Source organism: Melanotaenia boesemani, chromosome 21, assembly GCF_017639745.1.
Source record: "Melanotaenia boesemani isolate fMelBoe1 chromosome 21, fMelBoe1.pri, whole genome shotgun sequence".
NCBI classification, from domain to species: domain Eukaryota; kingdom Metazoa; phylum Chordata; class Actinopteri; order Atheriniformes; family Melanotaeniidae; genus Melanotaenia; species Melanotaenia boesemani.
Window position 1 is genome coordinate 1,067,947 of NC_055702.1, and position 27,471 is coordinate 1,095,417.

General features: G+C 44.4%; 1 protein-coding gene across 2 annotated transcripts in view; it reads right to left on the minus strand.

Annotated features, from left to right (window-relative positions):
* LOC121632602 (cGMP-dependent protein kinase 1-like) overlaps positions 1–27,471 on the minus strand; it is a 75,962-nt gene that overhangs the window by 30,562 nt on the left and 17,929 nt on the right. Inside the window, exons 2-4 of one of the 2 annotated variants that reach the window (XM_041974233.1) lie at positions 19,048–19,214; positions 8,957–9,070; positions 2,890–2,995 (exon numbers count right to left, since the gene is read on the minus strand). In XM_041974233.1, the coding sequence (XP_041830167.1) occupies positions 2,890–2,995; positions 8,957–9,070; positions 19,048–19,214 (387 nt within the window). Of the gene's footprint in view, positions 1–2,889; positions 2,996–8,956; positions 9,071–14,380; positions 14,534–19,047; positions 19,215–27,471 lie in introns of those variants that run through there. The other variant, XM_041974235.1, reaches the window with a different exon arrangement.

Below are 27,471 nucleotides of genomic sequence, written 5' to 3' on the forward strand. Positions count from 1 at the left end.
TTTCTGAGGGAAACCTGAGATTAACGTCATGTTTCTGATGGAAACCTGAGATTAACGTCATGTTTCTGAGGGAAACCTGAGATTAACGTCATGTTTCTGAGGGAAACCTGAGATTAACGTCATGTTTCTGAGGGAAACCTGAGATTAACGTCATGTTTCTGATGGAAACCTGAGATTAACGTCATGTTTCTGATGGAAACCTGAGATTAATGTCATGTTTCTGAGGGAAACCTGAGATTAACGTCATGTTTCTGATGGAAACCTGAGATTAACTTCATGTTTCTGAGGGAAACCTGAGACTAACGTCATGTTTCTGATGGAAACCTGAGATTAACGTCATGTTTCTGATGGAAACCTGAGATTAATGTCATGTTTCTGAGGGAAACCTGAGATTAACGTCATGTTTCTGATGGAAACCTGAGATTAACGTCATGTTTCTGATGGAAACCTGAGATTAACGTCATGTTTCTAATGGAAACCTGAGATTAACGTCATGTTTCTGAGGGAAACCTGAGATTAACGTCATGTTTCTGATGGAAACCTGAGATTAACGTCATGTTTCTGAGGGAAACCTGAGATTAACGTCATGTTTCTGAGGGAAACCTGAGATTAACGTCATGTTTCTGAGGGAAACCTGAGATTAACGTCATGTTTCTGATGGAAACCTGAGATTAACGTCATGTTTCTGATGGAAACCTGAGATTAATGTCATGTTTCTGAGGGAAACCTGAGATTAACGTCATGTTTCTGAGGGAAACCTGAGATTAACGTCATGTTTCTGATGGAAACCTGAGATTAACGTCATGTTTCTGATGGAAACCTGAGACTAACGTCATGTTTCTGATGGAAACCTGAGATTAACTTCATGTTTCTGAGGGAAACCTGAGACTAACGTCATGTTTCTGATGGAAACCTGAGATTAACGTCATGTTTCTGAGGGAAACCTGAGATTAACGTCATGTTTCTGAGGGAAACCTGAGATTAACGTCATGTTTCTGATGGAAACCTGAGATTAACGTCATGTTTCTGAGGGAAACCTGAGATTAATGTCATGTTTCTGATGGAAACCTGAGACTAACGTCATGTTTCTGATGGAAACCTGAGACTAACGTCATGTTTCTGATGGAAACCTGAGATTAACGTCATGTTTCTGAGGGAAACCTGAGATTAACGTCATGTTTCTGATGGAAACCTGAGATTAACGTCATGTTTCTGATGGAAACCTGAGAATAACTTCATGTTTCTGAGGGAAACCTGAGATTAACGTCATGTTTCTGATGGAAACCTGAGATTAACGTCATGTTTCTGAGGGAAACCTGAGACTAACGTCATGTTTCTGATGGAAACCTGAGATTAACGTCATGTTTCTGAGGGAAACCTGAGATTAACGTCATGTTTCTGAGGGAAACCTGAGATTAACGTCATGTTTCTGATGGAAACCTGAGATTAACGTCATGTTTCTGATGGAAACCTGAGATTAACGTCATGTTTCTGATGGAAACCTGAGATTAACGTCATGTTTCTGAGGGAAACCTGAGATTAATGTCATGTTTCTGATGGAAACCTGAGACTAACGTCATGTTTCTGATGGAAACCTGAGACTAACGTCATGTTTCTGATGGAAACCTGAGATTAACGTCATGTTTCTGATGGAAACCTGAGATTAACGTCATGTTTCTGAGGGAAACCTGAGATTAACGTCATGTTTCTGATGGAAACCTGAGATTAACGTCATGTTTCTGATGGAAACCTGAGACTAACGTCATGTTTCTGATGGAAACCTGAGACTAACGTCATGTTTCTGAGGGAAACCTGAGATTAACGTCATGTTTCTGAGGGAAACCTGAGATTAACGTCATGTTTCTGATGGAAACCTGAGATTAACGTCATGTTTCTGATGGAAACCTGAGATTAACGTCATGTTTCTGATGGAAACCTGAGATTAACGTCATGTTTCTGAGGGAAACCTGAGATTAACGTCATGTTTCTGATGGAAACCTGAGATTAACGTCATGTTTCTGAGGGAAACCTGAGATTAACGTCATGTTTCTGATGGAAACCTGAGATTAACGTCAAGTTTCTGAGGGAAACCTGAGATTAACGTCATGTTTCTGAGGGAAACCTGAGACTAACGTCACGTTTCTGATGGAAACCTGAGATTAACGTCATGTTTCTGATGGAAACCTGAGATTAACGTCACGTTTCTGATGGAAACCTGAGATTAACGTCATGTTTCTGATGGAAACCTGAGATTAACGTCATGTTTCTGAGGGAAACCTGAGACTAACGTCACGTTTCTGATGGAAACCTGAGATTAACGTCATGTTTCTGATGGAAACCTGAGATTAACGTCATGTTTCTGATGGAAACCTGAGATTAACGTCATGTTTCTGATGGAAACCTGAGACTAACGTCATGTTTCTGATGGAAACCTGAGATTAACGTCATGTTTCTGAGGGAAACCTGAGATTAACATCATGTTTCTGAGGGAAACTTGAGATTAACTTCATGTTTCTGAGGGAAACCTGAGATTAACGTCATGTTTCTGATGGAAACCTGAGATTAACGTCATGTTTCTGAGGGAAACCTGAGATTAACATCATGTTTCTGAGGGAAACCTGAGATTAACGTCATGTTTCTGAGGGAAACCTGAGATTAACGTCATGTTTCTGAGGCAAACCTGAGATTAATGTGCTTAACGTGAACACTTGTACCAACTTTTCTGCACTGGATTGAAAGATGTGAGAGTTTGTTTTGTTTTTTTCCAGGTAGGTGGAACGACTGATCTAAACCAGCTCTCTGATTGGCTGTTGGAACCAGTTCAACCCACAGTTACTAACTGGATGTGTGTATGTCGATGTTTGGACTGGAGGCTCGGGAGTCGGTCACCTCTTCAGAAAGTCCATGTACTCGGCATGTTTGATGAGTCCAGTCCTCATCATGATGGTCTGGAAACACTGCCGATCGATGGCCCACAGCTTCACATGGATCAGAGCTGGAAAACACATTCAGCACCATCAGAACGCCGACTACACCAGTCTGGCTTCCATTAAACCAACTGGATCGTCTTTCATCATCCATGTGGCTGCAGCTGCTGAGGAACATACCAGGTTCACTGTGTTAATATTCATGTGTGTTTGTCTTTAATCTGCACATGAGGATCAGATGAAAGCATGAATCATTATGCTGTATCTGCACACAAAAAGAAGGCGTTGTCATGGCAACAGCATACAGGTCTCTGCATGTGTGTTGTTCAGATATTACAGGATGAAACAGGTGGCAGAACAGAACTGCAGGTCCGATCTGGTGAAGTTTGTCTGAATTTAAACCAAGCACACCAACTTTTATGGTGAGTGGATGTAGTTGCTAAGCAACAGGAACCTCTGTAGGGCGGCAAAGGAGCCCTTTACGAGTGAAATGTTGGACCTCTGTCTCATGATTTGACACAATAACTTCTGGTTCTTTGAACCAGTATTTTGGACTGGATCCGACCTCCTCGGTTCTGGACCCGATGTCTGCAGTTTCTCCTCAGTTAGCAGAGTTAGTATCTTTACAGAAGCTCCTGAGGTGAAAATATCACTCAATGAAGATTGGGATGAAAGAAAAGAAAAAAGGATGAAAGAATCAATAAATATGGAAGATGAAAGGATCTAAAATGAAAATCAAGTAAGAACGGACTACAAAATGACAAAAAGATGGATGATATGAGAAAGAAAGAAAGAAAGAAAGAAAGAAAGAAAGAAAGAAAGAAAGAAAGAAAGAAAGAAAGAAAGAAAGAAAGAAAGAAAGAACAGATAAATGGCAGGCTGAAAGAAAGAAGAAAAAAATTAAAAAATTAAAAAAAATTTGAACAGGAAGTAGAAACGTCTGATGATGACGGCCTGACCTGCAGACAGAACTCAGGGACCACAAACCCATCAGCTCCCCACATCCTGACTTACACCAGACATCCCATAATCCTCAACTGACGCTCTGGACCTGGATTCCATGGTTACAAAGCATCCAACCGAATGTACTGGCAGTTACCGTGGAGATGCAGACTAACAGAAACTTTCAGCACTTTAAAGGTCCCATATTATGCAAAATTCACTTTTTAATGGTTTTGGAACAGTCATACTGGTCCCCCCGCATGTGTAGGAGACCCGTAAGTGTGAAACTCTTTCAGGCGCTCTCTCTCCCCCCTGCTCCACCTCTAGGGAAGTAAGCGCTGAAATGAGCTTGTTTGAAAGCGTGTACGTTATGACGTCATAAGGGACAATAACCACTCCCCACAGAGCGATGGACCCGTCTACCGGCTCTCAAAGCCCGCCCTCTAAAAATCACCTAGCGCCCAGTGTTTTTCCCTCTTCAGCAACCCTCGTTAGCGGACATGGCTAAGCGACAGAAGCACTGTTCTGTTTGTGGCTGCATAAATGAACACGAAAACGTTTTTTTACTTCCATCCACTGAACCCACGAGGACTGAGTGGATTAATTTTATTTTTGGAGGAAATGTACCCGGAAAACTTCCAAAGGTTTTGCATGTCTGTGGCCAGCATTTCAAAGAGGACTGTTTCCACAACATGGGGGCATGGAAAGCAGGCTTCGCCAACCGTTTGAAGCTGAAGCCAGGTTCAATACCAACTGTCCGTGACACAGCTGGAGAGGTAAGAGCTGGCAGTTATTTTATCGTTTCGGCCTTATTAGTCTGATAGCTTGAAAATATATTAACCTGTCAATCACCTCATGACGGGCGATGCGATGGGCGGAGCCAACAGCTGAGCTGCTCCACCAGGGTTCCGCCCACCATAAACGGCACATTTCTGAAGCTACTAAAAAGAGGGAGGTGAAGAGAAGCCGCTGCACTCAAACTGAGGGTCGATTTGTCCATACCATGGCGGAAATATTTCATTTAGATATTAATGAATGGTCTCAGATTGGGAATAAAGTGTATAATATGGGACCTTTAATGAGCTGGAAGAGCATGTGTGCGTGTGTGTGTGTGTGTGTGTGTGTGCGTGTGTGTGTGTGTGTGTGTGTGTGTGTGTGTGTGTGTGTGTGTGTGTGTGTGTGTGTGTGTGTGTGTGTGTGAGTGATTTATGGGGACATGTTGCCTGGACACAGCTTTAGAAGCAGTTGGAATGTGGTGATGTTTGTTTTTAAATGACTTTTCCAGCCTTTTGTTGCTCCGGTTCCAACTTTTTCCAGACGTGTTGCTGCATCAGATTCACTATCAGCTCATATTTTCATCACATGGTGAAACGTCTCTGTTTCATCCTCTGACATGTTGTTGATCTTCTACTGGGAATAAAAGATGAGCAAATGAGGTTCTTATTTTATTCACATTCTACACTGAGACCCAGTGTTTCTGTATGGGGGATGTAGGTCTTATTCTTGATGTAAGTGGGTTTAAACTGTAGTCTGTTTCAGCAGCTCATCTGACTGGATGTAAAACTGATCTTCATTGACATCATTAACACTGTAGAACCCTGAACCGTCTCCATTGCCTTCACTTGGCTTAAATTTATCTTTAAACCTCTGCTGAAGCAATGACTCCTCACCGAGTTCTATCAGCTAGTTTCCATATCTAGCATCCAGGACATGGAAGCGCTGTGCCCCGGCTAGTCTCTGAGTGATAGGCCAAGGGTAGGCAAGGGGTAATGGGGTCTCTGGACAGCTTTGTTTAGTGGGCGAGGGTCTAGACACACCCCAAGGTTTTGTGTTTTGGGTGTTTCCACCACCACTAATGCATTTAGTAGTGCTGGTGTCAGCGTTGTGTCTGGTAGTTTTATGGTGAGATGAACCTGGCTCAGAAGATCTTTTGCTCATTGCGCGGGCAGACCGAGTGACTGTCGGCAGCAAGCCATGATCTTTAACTGCATCTGTGATAGCTCGCATGATCTCACAATGCCTGTGGCTTTTCCCAGTGTCAGGTCAGGGCTCTGACAGTTTCCCACGGACCCACAGTGAGTTGGTTGGAAATACAATTCTGTCTGTGATCATCTCCTCACTGTTGGGATAACTGCTCCTTTAGCTGGGAGCCTCAACTCGGTCAAGAATTGATCAAAACTTTCACCGTCTCCCTGTAATTGTTCTTGGAATTTGTAGCATGGAGTTTTCTTAAGGCGTTACATTTTCCACAAACTGGTCAAAGTACATTTGTACTACCTTTCGTTCATCAGCTATGACAGTCCACGTGCTGTAGACATCGTTCCAAAGAAGGAGATAACCTGCGATAACATCAGCTCTACGTGCTGGTGGAAGTTTCTCCACGTCGGATAAACAACGCAGTTGAAGTAGCATCACAAAAAACTAGCAATAGGCTCTTTATTTGAGCATCAGTTATCATTGATGAGCAGGTTGAAGCTTAGCATGTCGACATGCTGATCTTGATGATGATGATGCTTGAACTGCAGAAAGTGGAGATGATCTGAGCTTTGTGACATGGTGCATTATCCTGCTGGAAGTAGCATCAGAAGATGCTCCACTGTGGTCATAAAGGGATGGACATGGTCAGCAACAATACTCAGGTAGGCTGTGCTGGTTAAACCAGGCCACGTTGGTACTAAGGGGCCCAAAGTGGACCAAGAAAATCTCCCCCCACCATTACACCAGCAGCAGCCTGAAGCGTTGATCCAAGGCAGGATGGATCCATGTTTTCATGATGTTTCCAGCAGATTCTGAGCCTAGCATCTGAATGTGGAGCTGAAATGGAGACTCATCAGACCAGCAACGTTTCTCCATCTTCTATTGTCCAGTGTTGGTGAGTGTGTGTGAATTGTAGCCTCAGTTTCCTGTTCTTAGCTGGCAGGAGGCACCCGGTGTGTCTTCTACTGCTTCCTGGTCCATCTGCTTCCAGGCTGGACGTGTTGTGTGCTCAGAGGTGCTGTCCCGATGAAGTGATGCTTCCTGGAAGCCTCTCTGGTGAGATGGTCCTGGTATATCCCACCATGAGAAGTCTTAGCCGGCCAGGGAACGCTGCAGGATTCCCCACATGAGCTGTAAGAAGTAGCTGTGGAAAGGAATGACCCTCCAGCACCCACCCAAACTCAAACTCAGATAAGCAACAGATAATGGACGGCTGGACGGATGGACGGTGGCTGGATAGATGATGGATGGGTGAATGGATGGATGGATGGATGGATGGATGGATGGATGGATGGATGGATGGATGGATGGATGGATGGATGGGTGGGTGGATGGATGGTGGGTGGATGGATGGATGGATGGATAGATGGACGGTGGCTGGATGGATGATGAATGGGTGGATGGATGGATGGGTGGATGAATGGATGGATGGATGGGTGGATGGATGATGGTCTCCGTCAAACCCCCGTCTACTTTTATTAAAGCAGCTGCCATCGAGAAGGTAGACAGTTATAAATACTTGGGTGTGGTCTTCGACAACAAATTATGTTTTAAGTCTCACATTGACTTAACCTCAAAAAAGGTTCATAAGAGGTTATTCTTTTTAAGAAAGATGAGGTCTTTTAACGTTTGCACTAAAATGTTGTCTCTTTTTTTATAAAAGTGTAATTGAATCGGTTTTATCCTTTTGTATTATTGCTGGTTCGGGAGCCTAAGTTTGGCAGATAAAAACCGCTTAGGTCGTTTAGTCAAAGCTGCTGGCAAAGCTTCTGGATCCCAGCAGGAGGGTCTTTTGTCCATTTTTAATAAAAATGTGTTGAGGAAAGCTTGTCCTATATTAGACTGCCCGAACCACCCTCTCCAGAATGAGTTCATTTTATTACCTTCTGGCCGTTGCTTCAAGGCCACTTTGGGAAGGACAAAGAGACTTAAAGTGTCATTTGTCCCTACTGCTGTTAAATTACTTAACAGTAATGGCCTAAGGTGACAGAGTTGTTTTATTTAGTTTTTAGCTGTGACTCTATTTAACTTCTTTTAAGCTCATTTAATGTTTTTTAAGCTCATTTAATATTTTGAATTGTGAGAATCTCTCTTTTTGACATATGCCTTCGGTTCTGATTTTGTTTGCTGATGTTTTGATGTGATGTCTGTCCTATGTGTGTGTTTTGGCTGCGAAATCAATTTCCCTTTGGGGACAATAAAGAAACTGAATTGAATTGAATTGAATTGAATTGAATTGATGGGTGGATGGATGGAAATATGGATGATGGATGGACGGATGGATGGGTGGGTGGATGGATGGATGGACGGATGGGTGGATGGATGATGGATGGATAGATGGATGGATGGACGGATGGGTGGATGGATGGATGGACAGACGGATGGATGGGTGGGTGGATGGATGATGGATGGATGGACGGATGGACGGATGGATGGATGGACGGATGGATGGGTGGGTGGATGAATGGATGGACGGATGGACGGATGGGTGGATGGATGATGGATGGATAGATGGATGGATGGATGGACGGATGGGTGGATGGATGGATGGACAGATGGATGGATGGACGGATAGATGGATGATGGATGGACGGATGGATGGGTGGGTGGATGGATGATGGATGATGGATGGACGGATGGATGGATGGACGGATGGGTGGATGGATGGATGGACAGATGGATGGATGGACGGATAGATGGATGATGGATGGACGGATGGATGGGTGGGTGGATGGATGATGGATGGATGGACGGATGGATGGACGGATGGATGGATGGACGGATGGGTGGATGGACTGTGTCATTACTGTGTTTTTACTGGAGCTCCAGACACATTTTTTCTAGCTTCAGTTCATAAAGACGAGGAACTGATTATAAATCTACTTCAGCTTTGTTAATCAGTTCCTCCTGAACCTTCTCCTGCTACAGCTGAGAAAAACACACCATCTAGAGGGTTACTATGGAAACATAGGCTTGTGTTTGGAGTTGCCATGGATACCAGGAGCTGCCTTAGGGCAGAAAGGGAATGTTTGTGTAACGTGAGGCGATCTGAAGGTAAAGCTGCCCTCAGTCAGGTATTCACACGTGGACATGTCTGCTGGTCTACTCACTCCTGACGGTGGCCGTCCTGGTGCAGTTGTAGAGGATGGCCAGCTCTCCAAACACTTTGCCTGGTCCCATCGTGCACAGCTTCATCCCCTCTTTGGTCACCTCCACCTTCCCCTCTGAATGACAGAAAGAAAGTAAACATAACCAGAAATATGACGATTGAACCAAAGGGACACCTCCATGTCACCGTCTACAGAAAACACCGTCCAGGTGCGTCACCCACAGCTCTAAAGAGGTGTTCAACCTGCGGCTCTGGAGCTGCAAGTGGCTCTCTGGACCTTCCACAATGGCTCCTAATACACGGCTAAACATGCTAAAGAACTAATTCCTGTTTTTATTTATAGATATAATTAATCTTTTTTAACATTTTTTCAGTTTTTCATGGAATAATTACAGTGAATTTCCACAATATAATGACACTGAAAGTACCGAAAATATTTATTTATTTTTGTCATTAGGTTGGAAATTATGGACTTTTTCTTTTACATCATTCTCCATAAATATCTACATCCCATTGAAAAAGTCTGTCTATGCTCTTTTTGCAAAAGTTTGATGTTTTTTATTTTAAAACCTAAAAATAGAAATAAAATGTGGTTCTTCTATAGCAGATATTTATCAGAAACTCTAAGTTGTCTTTTTCTAAAAGGTCCTGTACTATCTGCGTTTCTACACGGGTTTTATTTAGCTGGCTGAGAGAAAAATGGCTCTGGACTGGAAAGGCTGCACACCACTGATGTCACTGCTATGGATGTTTTTTATCATTATTATTATTATTATTATTATCCACTCATTTCATTATTATAGTTATTACTGAACATTGTAGTTAAATTTGTAATTACAGTAAATGTAGGTAGTACAAAACAAAGTTTATTAAAAGTTCATTATTTGAAATAATTAACATTTATTTATTCATTACATCTAAACTTTATTTATACAGGTGAAAATGTGACAGTTCATTTTCAAGAGCGACCTGTTTCAGATAAAACTACAATAATTAAATAGATCAAATAAACGGAACATTTAACATTTCAGGCTGGAACACCGTAAACCAGGAAAACAAAGCTTTCTGTTTCCTGCCACCACGGACCCGTGCACGCATTGATCATCAGTGATCAACCTGCTGGTGAGAAAGAAAGTCTTTGATGTGGAAAATCCTCATTTTTCTGCTCCAGCTCTGAAATGGCAGGTGGAGGAAAAACGACTCACTGGAAACAGAAAATGTGCTTTAAATGATTCTGTTGGAGTTTTCCTGCACATGCATCCTGCTGAGGATCTCCACGCCGTCATGGTTCATCCTCTGCTTTTGGTCCGCAGACAGAAAAAGCTGCAGATATTTCATCCATCTTTATGTTAAACGTGAAAACATAATGATGTTTAAGATGTGTGGTCCTACAGCAGCATCCCCAACGTCAGTGAGGTGCAGCAGTAAAAACGGTCCCCCTCAAACAGTTTCCTGCTACAGGTTTAGTGGTGCAGCAGTAAAAACGGTCCCCCTCAAACAGTTTCCTGCTACAGGTTTAGTGGTGCAGCAGTAAAAACGGTCCCCCTCAAACAGTTTCCTGCTACAGGTTTAGTGGTGCAGCAGTAAAAATGGTCCCCCTCAAACAGTTTCCTGCTACAGGTTTAGTGGTGCACCAGTAAAAACGGTCCCCCTCAAACAGTTTCCGGCTAATAGGTTTAGTGGTGCAGCAGTAAAAACGGTCCCCCTCAAACAGGTTCCTGCTGTAGGTTTATGTTGTGTTCCAGTTGTCCTTGAAAATTGGAATTTTAAGGAATTTTTTGTTTTGCTTTTCCAAACTGCAAACTCGTAAGTTGACCCTGAGATACCAGCTTTAGGATTGGTTGGGCCCAGTACCACCTGTATTCTAGAAGCCCCCCCTGCCCTTCTTCCCCCAGGCTGTATGAACTGGGAAATCTACCCTGTAGTGACCCTGGCCAGCATCCTACTTTCTGCTGGAAAACACTGTCATTTACTCATGTCCCTTTAACAAGCTTTATATTCTGCACCAACATTTACACCAGACTTATTACATATATACATACTGTCAGTCTGTATAGCAGCACATCACTGCACAGTCATTAAACTGTGGCTCATTATATTTATATTTTTGTCTTTTTAGTTTATTACCGTGGTGGTGTTTTTGTTTGTTGCATGTACGATTGCATCCGTCTTGCACCTGACAAACAACTTTTAACTTGAAACTTTTTTATTAAAATTCTTTGATAAGTTTTGTGTCCGTTAAGTTTCTAGTGTAAATAGCAGCAAGTTGTTATTGATAATTATGTTTTTACAGCGGTGAGTTTGTGAAAAATCATATATGTGTGGTTTATTAATCATTATTACCAAAATGGACCGCTGTTCTCATGGTGAACATTTTTACAACAGGTTTGGAGACGCTCATAACTGGGCTGTTTTGGAGCCATTTGTTCCGAGTTGGTGCAGCTGAAACACCAACAACCTGGTAATGAAGTCACCAACTCTCTACTGCTCGGAACTCCAAGACAACTGGAACGCACGATGAGCGGTGCAGCAGTAAAAACAGTCCCTCCTCAAACATTTTTCCGCTTCACCGTGTTCCCTATGTTGTTGAGGTTGATCAGAACAAGAAAAAAGTGTATACTGTTCAGCTCCAGAGCTGTGTCACCAGTTAAAACATGGTGGAAAGAAAGAAAGAAAAGCAGGAAAAATGAAGCTCTGCTGAGAGACAAACTAAAAGTCCAGGCTGGACTCATCCAGGTAGACAGAACCACAGAAGCAGCTGCTCGACTCTGGACTAAAGCCCAAAACTCATTTGCTCCAACGGCCGCCTCCAAAACACTAAACTACTTATAGAAGTGGAAGTCAGCTGGTCTGATGTCAGTCATCCATGAACATGACAGCTTCAAAATCAGAGTGAGACCTTCTTCTCCCGTCTTTGTTCCAGTAAAGTTCAAAGTCCAAAACAGGAAGTAAAGCGGATGTTTTGTACATCAGGAAACGTAGAGGAGAGCTGTGAGTGGACGAAATAAACATGCAGAATTCAGGAGGATTGGCTGAATTTGAATTGATAGTTGAGTAAAACAGTTTTTCCTACCAAGCACAATGGTCCTGGAATAATCTCCAAAAATCTCTTACACTGAAATCTCTCACCAATAAATGATTTTAAGAGTATCAGGAAGAATGCTTCACTTAGGGAGACACAGCATGAACAGCTGCCTTTTGTTTTCCTGTCATTTGTGCTTCATATCTGTCTGGCTGCTACCTCAGCAACACCCCCATAAAAATATTCCTAATGTCAACGGGACTTCCTGGTAAACTCAGTTCAATTCAATTCAATTCAATTCAGTTTAATTCAATTCAATTCAATTCAGTTCAGTTTAATTTACAGGGGAGCAAAACAGAGCCCTGGGGAACTCTATCATCTATGTTTCATTTGATCCAATTTACCAGTTTAAAAACTGAAAACAATGAAGGTGTTCTTCTAAATCATGTTGAGCCACCAGTTCAAGAGACTCAATGAAACACTGGAATAAAGAGAAGCTTGGAGCCACAACCATGGAGCCGGAAAAGAGGAAATCTCATCCAGGAAGAGCAAAACCCGCTTTCTACCACCAGGATGAATGTTTCTGATAAATGCTGATGAATGGGGGGCAGATGGCGGCTTATGTCACAGAAAGGAAGTGATCGCTAAAAACAGGCCGATAATGGTGTGCTATAAATACGATGCTCATAAAACCTGTGTTTAGAGGACGAATCAGACGCAGCTTGTTTGTCTCATTATGTAAAACACACACACAGGCTGGCCTTCCCATCTTTATGAGGACCATCAGCATCTCCAGATTCTGGTCTGAAATCCAAAAAACCGCCTGAGACATCCTCATGTTTCTAACTAAAATCTGTCCACACAAAACTCATTACTCCGTTCAAACACACACATACAGGGCTCTGGTGGATGCTGTTGGCATGGCAACATGTTGGAAGATCATATGAAGCATTTCATGTTTTCACTGTTTGGAAACCAGTTTTTAATAAATATCATCATAATCTTGTTGATGATTCTGGTAATATGTTTATATTTAGAACTTTATTTAATAAATTATCACTATTATAAATTTATTTCACTTTTATTTTCTAATTATTTGACTTTTTCTTACCCTCTTTTTATAGTTTAACAGCTTTACTATGATTACTGATTATATGACTAAATTAATCTTAAGTGATAATAATAATTATTATTAATAATAATAATAATAATAATAATAATAATAATAATAATAATAATAATAATAATAATAATAATAAGAAACACGTCTCTAATCTCAGAGCTCGTCTAAATCCAGATTTGATCAATATTTCAACTTTAATAAAAGATTTCAGTCTGAACAGAACCGAATTCTACAGAAACTCAGGAAGACCCGACCCAACTGGAGGGTTCTGACAAAAAAAGACAGCCAGTAAACAGCTGGTAAACAGCCAATAAACAGCCAGTAAACAGTCACTAAACAGCCAATAAACAGCCAGTAAACAGCCGGTAAACAGCCAGTAAACAGTCACTAAACAGCCAATAAACAGCCAGTAAACAGCCGGTAAACAGCCAATAAACAGCCAGTACACAGTCACTAAACAGCCAATAAACAGCCAGTAAACAGTCACTAAACAGCCAATAAACAGCCAGTAAACAGCCGGTAAACAGCCAATAAACAGCCAGTAAACAGTCACTAAACAGCCAATAAACAGCCGGTAAACAGCCAATAAACAGCCGGTAAACAGCCAATAAACAGCCAGTACACAGTCACTAAACAGCCAATAAACAGCCAGTAAACAGTCACTAAACAGCCAATAAACAGCCAGTAAACAGCCGGTAAACAGCCAGTAAACAGCCAGTAAACAGTCACTAAACAGCCAATAAACAGCCAGTAAACAGTCACTAAACAGCCAATAAACAGCCAGTAAACAGCCGGTAAACAGCCAGTAAACAGTCACTAAACAGCCAATAAACAGCCAGTAAACAGCCGGTAAACAGCCAATAAACAGCCAGTACACAGTCACTAAACAGCCAATAAACAGCCAGTACACAGTCACTAAACAGCCGGTAAACAGCCAGTAAACAGCTGGTAAACAGCCAATAAACAGCCAGTAAACAGTCACTAAACAGCCAATAAACAGCCAGTAAACAGCCGGTAAACAGCCAATAAACAGCCAGTACACAGTCACTAAACAGCTGGTAAACAGCCAGTAAACAGCTGGTAAACAGTCGGTAAACAGCCAATAAACAGTTATTGATCATTAACACCTGAAAACTGACAGTAAATGTTGAGTCTGGTCTGAGTCTGTGTGAAGACCTGGACCCAGGTGATCCAGGTCTGCCTGGACCCTTCCACCCACCATCAGTCATGAAATCATCTCACAGAACTGATCAGAGCAGACCACATGGAGTCCAACTCACCTGACTCATCACCAGAACCTAAACATGTCCCAGAAAGGATCAGCGGGACCAGTGGAATTAATGTGGAACCACCAGGACCAGCAGAACCAGCAGGACCAGCGGGTGTTTGATGTGTTTTTCTTCTCAGTGTCAGGTGATCCGACCCGACACGTCTTCAAGCTCATATCAACACTAACGCAAACAAAACAAATATGACGTCACTAAGGCATATTTACAGCGTTGCTGTAGCAACAAACTCACAATATTAAGATTTTTTTAAAAAGAAAGAATATGAAGGTCTGCACACACACTGTCCGCCCCACCTCCACCACCCACCAGACGCCATGAACAGCTCCATCCGTCCCATTAATGAAAAACCTGAGAATGTAGACGTGTTAGCCTCCCTGCAGCGTTAACGTCCATAGAAAGACTTCACACTGCCCACCACCATGCAGGATGGAGACGGGAGGACAGAGGATAGAGGACTAAGGACCAAATAGGGAGGACGGAGGACGGAGGACTGGCCATCTGGAGGAGTGTTGTCGAGTCCAGCTTTAAGAAAAAAGTGTGAAGTGACCTTAAGATACAACATGACTTCAGTAGAGGGCGTGTTTAAAGTTGCCAAAGATCACATGATGAGTCATGAGGAGGAAGAGGATGGAGCTCTTCATCTCTACAGCCGCTTTATAAACAAAGAAAAACAGAACAAGAAGAAACGTGAAGGAACGATTCCAGGAGAACAGCGTCTTCCTGTGGGAGGAACATGAGACGGAACGGGCTTCTCATTAACAGACCCACCTGAAATCCTCAGGTACCCAGGTACGCATATACTGGTATCCTCAGGTACCCAGGTACGCATATACTGGTATCCACAGGTACGCATACTCACGTATCCTCAGGTACCCAGGTACGTATACTCAGGTATCCTCAGATACCCAGGTACGTATCCTCAGGTATCCTCAGGTATCCTCAGGTATCCTCAGGTACCCAGGCACGCATACTCAGGTATCCACAGGTACCCAGGTACGCATATACTTGTATCCACAGGTACCCAGGTACGCATATACTGGTATCCACAGGTACCCAGGCACGCATACTCAGGTATCCACAGGTACCCAGGTACGCATATACTGGTATCCACAGGTACCCAGGTACGAGTATACTGGTATCCACAGGTACTCAGGTACGCATACTCACATATCCTCAGGTATCCAGGTACGTATCCTCAGGTATCCTCAGGTATCCTCAGGTACCCAGGCACGCATACTCAGGTATCCACAGGTACCCAGGTACGCATATACTGGTATCCACAGGTACCCAGGTACGCATACTCAGGTATCCACAGGTACCCAGGTACGCATATACTGGTATCCACAGGTACCCAGGTACGAGTATACTGGTATCCACAGGTACTCAGGTACGCATACTCACATATCCTCAGGTATCCAGGTACGTATACTCAGGTATCCTCAGGTACCCAGGTACGAGTATACTGGTATCCACAGGTACCCAGGTACGCATACTCACGTATCCTCAGGTATCCACAGGTACCCAGGTACGCATACTCACGTATCCTCAGGTACCCAGGTACGAGTATAATGGTATCCACAGGTACTCAGGTACGCATATACTGGTATCCACAGGTACCCAGGTACGCATACTCACGTATCCTCAGGTATCCTCAGGTACCCAGGTACGCATACTCACGTATCCTCAGGTACCCAGGTACGAGTATAATGGTATCCACAGGTACTCAGGTACGCATATACTGGTATCCACAGGTACCCAGGTACGCATACTCAGGTATCCACAGGAACCCAGGTACGCATACTCAGGTATCCACAGGTACCCAGGTACGCATATAGTGGTATCCACAGGTACCCAGGTATGCATACTCAGGTATCCACAGGTACCCAGGTACGCATATACTGGTATCCACAGGTACCCAGGTACGCATACTCACGTATCCTCAGGTATCCTCAGGTACCCAGGTACGCATACTCACGTATCCTCAGGTACCCAGGTACGAGTATAATGGTATCCACAGGTACTCAGGTACGCATATACTGGTATCCACAGGTACCCAGGTACGCATACTCAGGTATCCACAGGAACCCAGGTACGCATACTCAGGTATCCACAGGTACCCAGGTACGCATATAGTGGTATCCACAGGTACCCAGGTACGCATACTCAGGTATCCACAGGTACCCAGGTACGCATACTCAGGTATCCTCAGGTACCCAGGTACGCATACTCACGTATCCTCAGGTATCCAGGTATCCTCAGGTACCCAGGTACGTATACTCAGGTATCCTCAGCTACCCAGGTACGAGTATACTGGTATCCACAGGTACTCAGGTACGCATATACTGGTATCCACAGGTACCCAGGTATGCATATACTGGTATCCACGGGTACCCAGGTACGCATACTCAGGTATCCACAGGAACCCAGGTACGCATACTCAGGTATCCACAGGTACCCAGGTACGTATACTCAGGTATCCTCAGATACCCAGGTACATATCCTCAGGTATCCTCAGGTACCCAGGTATGCATACTCAGGTATCCTCAGGTACCCAGGTACGTATCCTCAGGTATCCACAGGTACCCAGGTACGCATATACTGGTATCCACAGGTACCCAGGTACGCATACTCAGGTATCCACAGGTACCCAGGTACGCATACTCACGTATCCTCAGGTACCCAGGTACGTATACTCAGGTATCCTCAGATACCCAGGTACATATCCTCAGGTATCCTCAGGTATCCTCAGGTACCCAGGTACGTATCCTCAGGTACCCAGGTACGTATACTCAGGTATCCTCAGGTATCCTCAGATACCCAGGTACGCATACTCAGGTATCCTCAGGTACGCGTATACTGGTATCCTCAGGTACCCAGACTACATGTACACATACATCTGAAACGGGACTTTACTGAACTGCTGGATATGATCAGCTGTCTGGATGCCTGGATATCCATCAGTGTCCTCGCCCTCCGATCAGAGGAGGAGTGAAGAGATCCAGCAAGATGGATTCTGGTTGAACAGATCAGGAGTGAAGCTGTTAGCCTCCAACCTGATTTATTTTCTGAACTGACTCAGTTCCCTCGGACAAGGACAACAAACAAGAGAGACCAGAACAACGTGATGAGGCAGTCTAGAGGAAACATGGAGAAAAACCACCTCAGCCCCTCCTAAAGAAACCCCCAAAGCTTTCAGCAAGGACCCACCCATTCACCTCATCATCCTCCATCCAGGTCTCCCTCCCTTGACCCATCCTCCCCTCCCCTCCTGGACTTCACTTCCGAGATGGATGGGCTGGTCACTATGGCAACCAAACTGACCCCATGCCCCAGTCCCTTCTTTTCACCCTGAAATACCCCACTTCATCCTCCCCCACCAGTTCCCCAGCGAGCTCTGACCAGTCGTCCCAGCGCCCACCCTCCCTCCAGGACGGAACCAAACTCCTCACCCGTCTCCAGCCTGATAACAACCAGCATCTGATGGATCTGTGCTGGGCTGCTTCCAGTATGATCACACTGCTGAACAAAGTCAGGTTTTTTCTGTAACTGTGGGATAACAAATGAACAAAATACCAATTTTACCATCAGAGGAATGGTTGGGGTAATGAATCGCTAATGAATATTAAGTGTAAACTAATCTTCACTTGGGACCTTCAGATGGCCTGGGACCTTATGTTGTTCAACACTGAAAAATGATACTGTTTTTCCAAATTTAACAACTGATGACCACTTAAATTCTAACAATCAGCTAATTATTTACTAAAATCTAGACCTGAAAGAAAAAGAATTCTCATCTGTGGCGCTCCTACCAGGCCCCCTCATCAGAACTTCTCTAGATCCGCCCCTGCATATGAATCCTTTCTATCACCTGTCAACCGCCTAGTTAGAGAAGGTCCGGCTCTGACTTGTATTTCAGAACCTGTTCATAATTTCCCTTCTCCACATTTATGGCTCCTATAAGGTGAACCTGCCGATACAGCATCTGCACAGCACCGATGATTTACAGAAGACGTCCTCTGGTTTCATCCTGACACTCCAGACCTCAGATTCTGGTTCGTAATAAAGCAACCAGATCCCTCAGGTCATCAGGGTCAGGTCTACTTTCTGTTCCCAGAGTCAGAACTAAACGTGGAGAGGGAGCATTCAGCTTTTATGCTCCTCACATGTGGAACAAACTCCCAGAAACCTGCAGGTATGCTGACTCAGCAGTTTTACATCAGGGTTAAAACTTTTCTATTTGCTGCCTTTTATCACAATAGCTGTTAATTCCTCACACTGGAACTTTATTTTTATTTTATCTGCTTTATTTTTGCTTTTCTCTGTAATTTCTTTTAAAGTTTGTTTTTATTGCTTCCTGCTCCCCGCTGTGATGCTGTTAATGTTTTATATAAAACACTTTGACTTTTCTTGTACATGAAAGGTGACGCAGAAATAAACTTGCCTTAAATCTGATGTATGCGTACACGTAGTCTGGACCACTGCACTGCTCCCCTTCCTTCTTTTACATAAGGATCCCAGTCAGTCCCCACATGTGATTGGTTGCATGGTGTGTCCATCAAATTAAAGCCCCACCCCCTGCCTGCATGGAGCTGAACAAGAGCACTGAAGACTCGGTTCTACCAACAACTCAACCCTTAACAGCAGACACGTGTCCTCACCTTCCATCACGAAGACCAGCGAGCCCACATCACCCTCTTTAATGATGCAGGCATCCTTCCCATAATCTACTGGGTACATACAGTCCACAATCTCCTGGATCTGAGACAGGTCCAGGTTCTTCATGAAGTCGTTGTCCAGGATGGCTTCCTTTATCAGCTCCTTAGACCTGAGAGGAAGAAGAGGATGAAGAGGAGGTTAGAAAAGTTTCCAGTTCATCCAAACCATCCACAGAGGGATGAAAATACCAGAACTCAGCAGGTCGAACACATAGACTGTATATAAAAGATGGACGGAGCCTCTGGGACGTCACCCATAGGTTTCTGAAGAGCAAAAGTGAAACTTGTTGGGCGGTTCCTACCATCGCCATCTTGGCAGCGTCACGCCTGCCGTTGCTCCCGGAAATCCAAAATTGAGCAAAGTGGCGGGAGCTGAGCGGGGGCTGTGAGCATGGGGGTGGATGATTGACGTCTATCAAACTCTGCCTGTAGCCTGTAGCTAAGAGCTAACTGAGCCAACCCTGATCTAACGTGAGCTAACCGGCTAACGGAGGTAGGTAGGCTAAAGCTAAGGTGCACTGTTAGCCGGCTAAAAACCGCGGTTGTGCTGCACTCTCCCTTCTTGCTGCGGATATTGGATATATGTCAATCAAATGGACCCGCCCTTAATTATGCCAAATTTCAAGATTAAATAACATCCAAACGGATGAGTTAGAAAAAAATTAACCCCCCTTACAGTTGTCATGCAGGTAAACTTCATCCATCCATTGTCTGCCACTTATCCAGAGTCGGGTCGTGGGGGCAGCTGCCCAAGCAGGGAAACCCAGACTTCCCTCTCCCCAGCCACATTCATCAACGTTCCATGTTCCACAAAAATATCTTTCCTGTCCAGCAGCGAGACAGGGTGGTAATGGTCTGGATCCCTTGATGGAACCACCACTTTACCAGCATGTCCCGGCTCCCTTTGATACGGAATTACTTTTATTTGATGTCTTTATTGTTGAATTACATATAAACGCTGGACCTGACGAACATAGTAGATAAAGATGAAAAATACCAAAAGAGAGAAAATAACAACTGTACAAGCAGCTGCAGCGTCTGTAAAGATCCAGGAAACAAAGCAAACAATCATCAGGAGCACCTACAGGAGGACAAACATGAACAAATCTGAAAACATGACGCTGGTGATTAAACCTCATGGTGGCTGGATGTACATGTGTTAGTGAATGAGAGTGTGTGTGTGTGTGAGAGAGAGTTGTGTTTAATATGTGTGATTATGCCCTTGTGCCTTGTCCCCTTTCCAAAGATCAGAAGCCTAGACAGCCCCAAGACCCGGACAACCAGCACCCAACACAGATCAGGGAACCTTGAAAATCTACTACAGGGACAGCCACACACCCATCCAGAAGATGGCAGAGGAAGGGCCCAGCCAGAGCCCCCATGGCCCAGCCAGAACCCCCATGACCCAACCAGAGCCCCCATGGCCCAGCCAGAACCCCCATGGCCCAGCCAGAGCCGCCATGGCCCAGCCAGAACCCCCATGACCCAACCAGAGCCTCCATGGCCCAGCCAGAGCTGCCATGGCCCAGCCAGAGCCGCCATGGCCCAGCCAGAGCCCCCATGGCCCAGCCAGAGCCGCCATGGCCCAGCCAGAGCCGCCATGGCCCAGCCAGAGCCCCCATGGCCCAGCCAGAGCCCCCATGGCCCAGCCAGAGCTGCCATGGCCCAGCCAGAGCCGCCATGGCCCAGCCAGAGCCCCCATGGCCCAGCCAGAGCCCCCATGGCCCAGCCAGAGCCCCCATGGCCCAGCCAGAGCCGCCATGGCCCAGCCAGAGCCCCCATGGCCCAGCCAGAGCTGCCATGGCCCAGCCAGAGCCGCCATGGCCAGAGCCCCCATGACCCAACCAGAGCCTCCATGGCCCAGCCAGAGCTGCCATGGCCCAGCCAGAGCCCCCATGGCCCAGGAAGCAAAGGATGCTGGCCTGCAGCACCACCACGCACCAGCTACTCATATATAAGTTGAGTGCAGGACCCAAGACCCAAGACCAAGGACACAGGAGCCAGGACCCAAGACCCAAAATCCAGAACCCAAAACCCAAGACCCAAGACCCAGGACACAGGCTGCTTTGTGAATCGTTTTTTAATTCAGGATTTATCAGGGGCTTGATTAGGACAGAATCCCTAACCAGATCAGGGTCAGTCCATCAAAGTGGACTCATTCTCATCTGCTGCATCCAACCAGTCTACATTAGATACGGTTACTATGATGTAATGCAACGAGCTCAAACTAAAAATATCATCTTACAGCTGAATGATGACTTTTTTTATTTAGTTTTTAACTCTTCAGTCAGGTTTCTTCTACATCATCTGAGTAAATATAACAGTTGTATCATAAAGATGTAGATTTAACAGGCTGCTGCTGGTGTAATGGTGGGGGGAGATTTTCTTGGTCCACTTTGGGCCCCTTAGTACCAACGTGGCCTGGTTTAACCAGCACAGCCTACCTGAGTATTGTTGCTGACCATGTCCATCCCACCCAAATTTGAATCATTTGGAAAAACCTGGAATAATCTGTTTCTTTTTCTGTCCATTATGGCCACAAAAACAAAATTTCATCATCATTTTTCTATGAAATCTGTTTAAAATAATAATGATTTAAAAAAAAAAAAAACGCAAATAAAAACAAAAGAAAGTGAAGTTGGGAAACAAATCAGGAAATACAATCAGATGAGTGTTGTCCTCTGGTGGAAATAAACCTAATATCAGACGTAAAATTAGATCTGACCATCGTCTGTTCCAAAGTAAACAGATGGAAATGGTTCATTATGCGTCATAATTACACATCTTCTCAGCAGCTGTTGCCACATGAACTCTGCTGTCAAATATCTGTTTGTTTTTCCAGAAGAGGAGCAGCTTCTTCCTCCTTTACACGAAGCAACGGAGCTGCTGTCATAAAGAAAACCGTACACTGAGCTGCAAGAATCAGCGATGGAAGATCTCACAAAGAGCCAAGGGTTTCCTTCCTGTCCTCACAATAAAGCACATGTTAACTGAAATGGGCTGAAAGAGAAAAAACTGGGCAAGTTTTCCAAAAAGCAACACAGCCAGCAGGCGACTGGCTTTCCAGATGAAGATACTGCTGATATTTAAAACCAGCTCCAAACCCTGTGCAGCTGAGGGAGTAGGGCTGGGTCTGCAGACCTCAGGCTGGATGGTGATCCAGGACTCAGTAACACCCTGTGACTGATTCATGTCATTCAGTAAAGCTCCACAAACTCTGTCACCATCTACGTTCTGATGTGAAAATGATCAGGACCAGACTGACCTGAAACCTCCTAAATCTGGGTCAGATGTCAGCATTGATCCAAGTTGACAGCTGATCAGGACCAATCATCACTCTCATCAACCCAAATTATTGTAGTCCCAATCTAATCCAAATTTTTAAAAATACATGATATGATCCACATTAGTCCAATTTATAATAAATATGTGTAATTAGTAAAAATAATTAGCATTCAAATCATGCAAAGTTTAAATTTGAGTTCATCAAATGAACATTGAATTTTAACATCAACTACACTTAGATAAAACGTAAAGTCCTCAATTCAGTAACTCAGGTGTTTTCACCTGATGTCTTTAACTGAGATGGATGACAAAAAATACAACATAAAAAAAAAAAAAAAAAAAAATACAACATACAAAATTGTTTTTGTTCATTTTTTTATGTTTGAGCTGTTGGCGTCTGATGTTTGAGCAGTTAGCGTCTGATGTTAAAGCTGTTAGCTTCCGATGTTAGCGCTGTTAGCGTCTGATGTTTGAGCTGTTAGCGTCTGATGTTTGAGCAGTTAGCGTCTGATGTTAAAGCTGTTAGCTTCCGATGTTAGCGCTGTTAGCGTCTGATGTTTGAGCTGTTAGAGGCTGATGTTTGAGCTGTTAGCGGCTGATGTTTGAGCAGTTAGCGTCTGATGTTAAAGCTGTTAGCTTCCGATGTTAGCGCTGTTAGCGTCTGATGTTTGAGCTGTTAGAGGCTGATGTTTGAGCTGTTAGCGGCTGATGTTTGAGCTGTTAGCGGCTGATGTTTGAGCTGTTAGCGGCTGATGTTAAAGCTGTTAGCTTCCGATGTTAGCGCTGTTAGCGTCTGATGTTTGAGCTGTTAGCGGCTGATGTTTGAGCTGTTAGCGTCTGATGTTAAAGCTGTTAGCTTCCGATGTTAGCGCTGTTAGCGTCTGATGTTTGAGCTGTTAGCGTCTGATGTTTGAGCTGTTAGCGGCTGATGTTTGAGCTGTTAGAGGCTGATGTTTGAGCTGTTAGCGGCTGATGTTTGAGCTGTTAGCGGCTGATGTTAGCGCTGTTAGCGGCTGATGTTTGAGCTGTTAGCGGCTGATGTTTGCGCTGTTAGAGTCTGATGTTAGCGCTGTTAGCGGCTGATGTTAGCGCTGTTAGAGGCTGATGTTTGAGCTGTTAGCGGCTGATGTTAGCGCTGTTAGAGGCTGATGTTTGAGCTGTTAGCGGCTGATGTTAGCGCTGTTAGCGTCTGATGTTTGAGCTGTTAATACTTTTTTTTTTGTTTTGTTTAGTTTTTTTATTTCTTCGGCCTGGCCACGTCCCACAGTAGGTGAAGCAGCTTTGCTCTTACATGAGAAAGATAACTTAAATACTTTTCAACTTTTAAATATGTCATGGTTACAGTAATTATTTTTTCTCGACAACAAAACATGATATCCATCAGTCTGACATCTGCTGGACCTGAGGATCAATTAAAGCTAGAACAAATTAAATATGATTTTTATGAGTTTTCTGAGCTGAAGTGAGTCTGAGACACCTAGTATGTGATAACTCAAATTTCAAGATTAAATAACATCCAAACGGATGAGTTAGAAAAAAATTCACCCCCCTTACAGTTGTCATGCAGGTAAACTTCATCCATCCATTGTCTGCCACTTATCCAGAGTCGGGTCGTGGGGGCAGCTGCCCAAGCAGGGAAACCCAGACTTCCCTCTCCCCAGCCACATTCATCAACATTCCATGTTCCACAAAAATATCTTTCCTGTCCAGCAGCGAGACAGGGTGGTAATGGTCTGGATCCCTTGATGGAACCACCACTTTACCAGCATGTCCCGGCTCCCTTTGATATGGAATTACTTTTATTTGATGTCTTTATTGTTGAATTACATATAAACGCTGGACCTGACGAACATAGTAGATAAAGATGAAAAATACCAAAAGAGAGAAAATAACAACTGTACAAGCAGCTGCAGCGTCTGTAAAGATCCAGGAAACAAAGCAAACAATCATCAGGAGCACCTACAGGAGGACAAACATGAACAAATCTGAAAACATGACGCTGGTGATTAAACCTCATGGTGGCTGGATGTACATGTGTTAGTGAATGAGAGTGTGTGTGTGTGTGAGAGAGAGTTGTGTTTAATATGTGTGATTATGCCCTTGTGCCTTGTCCCCTTTCCAAAGATCAGAAGCCTAGACAGCCCCAAGACCCGGACAACCAGCACCCAACACAGATCAGGGAACCTTGAAAATCTACTACAGGGACAGCCACACACCCATCCAGAAGATGGCAGAGGAAGGGCCCAGCCAGAGCCCCCATGGCCCAGCCAGAACCCCCATGACCCAACCAGAGCCCCCATGGCCCAGCCAGAACCCCCATGGCCCAGCCAGAGCCGCCATGGCCCAGCCAGAACCCCCATGACCCAACCAGAGCCTCCATCGCCCAGCCAGAGCTGCCATGGCCCAGCCAGAACCCCCATGACCCAACCAGAGCCTCCATGGCCCAGCCAGAGCTGCCATGGCCCAGCCAGAGCCCCCATGGCCCAGCCAGAGCCCCCATGGCCCAGCCAGAGCCGCCATGGCCCAGCCAGAGCCCCCATGACCCAACCAGAGCCTCCATGGCCCAGCCAGAGCTGCCATGGCCCAGCCAGAGCCCCCATGACCCAACCAGAGCCTCCATGGCCCAGCCAGAGCTGCCATGGCCCAGCCAGAGCCCCCATGGCCCAGGAAGCAAAGGATGCTGGCCTGCAGCACCACCACGCACCAGCTACTCATATATAAGTTGAGTGCAGGACCCAAGACCCAAGACCAAGGATAAAGCTGTTAGCTTCCGATGTTAGCGCTGTTAGCGTCTGATGTTTGAGCTGTTAGAGGCTGATGTTTGAGCTGTTAGCGGCTGATGTTTGAGCTGTTAGCGTCTGATGTTAAAGCTGTTAGCTTCCGATGTTAGCGCTGTTAGCGTCTGATGTTTGAGCTGTTAGCGGCTGATGTTTGAGCTGTTAGCGTCTGATGTTAAAGCTGTTAGCTTCCGATGTTAGCGCTGTTAGCGTCTGATGTTTGAGCTGTTAGCGGCTGATGTCTGAGCTGTTAGAGGCTGATGTTTGAGCTGTTAGCGGCTGATGTTTGAGCTGTTAGCGGCTGATGTTAGCGCTGTTAGCGGCTGATGTTTGAGCTGTTAGCGGCTGATGTTTGCGCTGTTAGCGTCTGATGTTAGCGCTGTTAGCGGCTGATGTTAGCGCTGTTAGAGGCTGATGTTTGAGCTGTTAGCGGCTGATGTTAGCGCTGTTAGAGGCTGATGTTTGAGCTTTTAGCGGCTGATGTTAGCGCTGTTGATACTTTTTTTTTTGTTTTGTTTAGTTTTTTCATTTCTTCGGCCTGGCCACGTCCCACAGTAGGTGAAGCAGCTTTGCTCTTACATGAGAAAGATAACTTAAATACTTTTCAACTTTTAAATATGTCATGGTTACAGTAATTATTTTTTCTCGACAACAAAACATGATATCCATCAGTCTGACATCTGCTGGACCTGAGGATCAATTAAAGCTAGAATAAATTAAATATGATTTTTATGAGTTTTCTGAGCTGAAGTGAGTCTGAGACACCTAGTATGTGATAACTCACTCTAGTTTCATGTTATCCTGTGGAGGAAATGCGCTCTGTGAGATCTATCAGGAGTGGATTCTGTTTTGGTTTATGTGTTAGAGAAGAAATCTTTCAGTCCAGTGTCAGTTTCTGCATGTAAATGTGACTCAGGGGAAACCAGCCTCAATAAGAACACACTGAGTGGAAGGAGGGTGGTGATGAAGCAGACCATCGTATTATAACTGCATGAGTCACGGGGGAAAGGTAGAGGGTAGAAAGACAAATAAAATGGAGGCGTGATAGATGAAAAATAACACAAAGCAATAAGAAGAAACACGGAGACAAGAACAAAACAGCAGATACAGAAAAGAATGGAAAGAAAAAAGTTAATCAGAAAGATGGAAGAGGACAGAATTTAAAGATAACGCTGAACCAGCAGCAATGGCACAAACCGATCAATGTGTTTAAAACGAAAGGAGCAACAATCAATGAAGCACAAGCAGGAAACATCTGAGATCAGTTTCCATCCAGCTGATCAGAAAACTCTGCAGGGATGAAGGTTCTGACTGACGGCTTCATCGTGGGTAAAGAAAAAAGAACAGCTGCTGACTAAAGGAAACCTGATGTCCACATTAATGAGTCAAGAAGGAAAATTATCACACAGAAGCCATTAAAAGGCTTTTAACTGTGTTTAGATGGAAAAATGTTTCTTCATCCTGATAAAGATGAAGCCATGTGATGTTCTGATGCTGTCATCTTTAACAGGAAACTGGATTCCTTCACTCCTGATGTTTCCTCACATCTTCTCTAACAAAAAACTGAAACACAACATCAGGTCAGAGAGCATCACATCCTCCAGTATCCTGCAGCATCCGCTCAGCCTCTTCTGCCAACCGCAGTCATGATTTTTTTTTTTTTATTATTTAACCTTTATTTAACCATGTAAAAAATGTTTGAGAACCAGTTCTCATTTGCAAACATGACCTGGCCAAGAGGCCCCAGCAGGAATAAATAACGTACATTTATACAAACATACAACTGTGCATAGACAGGACCACAATACAAAAAATACACCTAACAATGCAGAGCAAGTACAAATATATAAAAATGAAAGGGGGAAGGGAGTAGGTCTCAGTATAAATGGGACAGATCTATATGAAAGAAAAAGTAGTGGACAAATGTTTGTATCTAAGTGAGAGTCAGCATCGTCAGCAGGAACAAGTGTCGACAATAATCTGTTGAAGTCTCTGTCTAAACAAAGAAACAGATATCAGAGATGGAAGTTTAAGAGTGTTTTGTAGTGTGTTCCAGTCATTTGCAGCAGAAAAGTGGAAGGTGTTAACGACCGAAAACAGTGAGAGTTTTGGGAGTGATGAGCTTAATAAATTCGGATGACCTGGTGTGATGAGTGTCGCTGTGAGCGAAGTGGAGGAGAGATGACAGATAGAAAGGTGTCTTGTATAAGACTGACTTGTAAATAAAAAGAAACCAATGATGGAGTCGCCGGGTGTGAAGGGAGGGCCAGCCCACCAGTTTATAGAGATCACAGTGGTGGCTGTG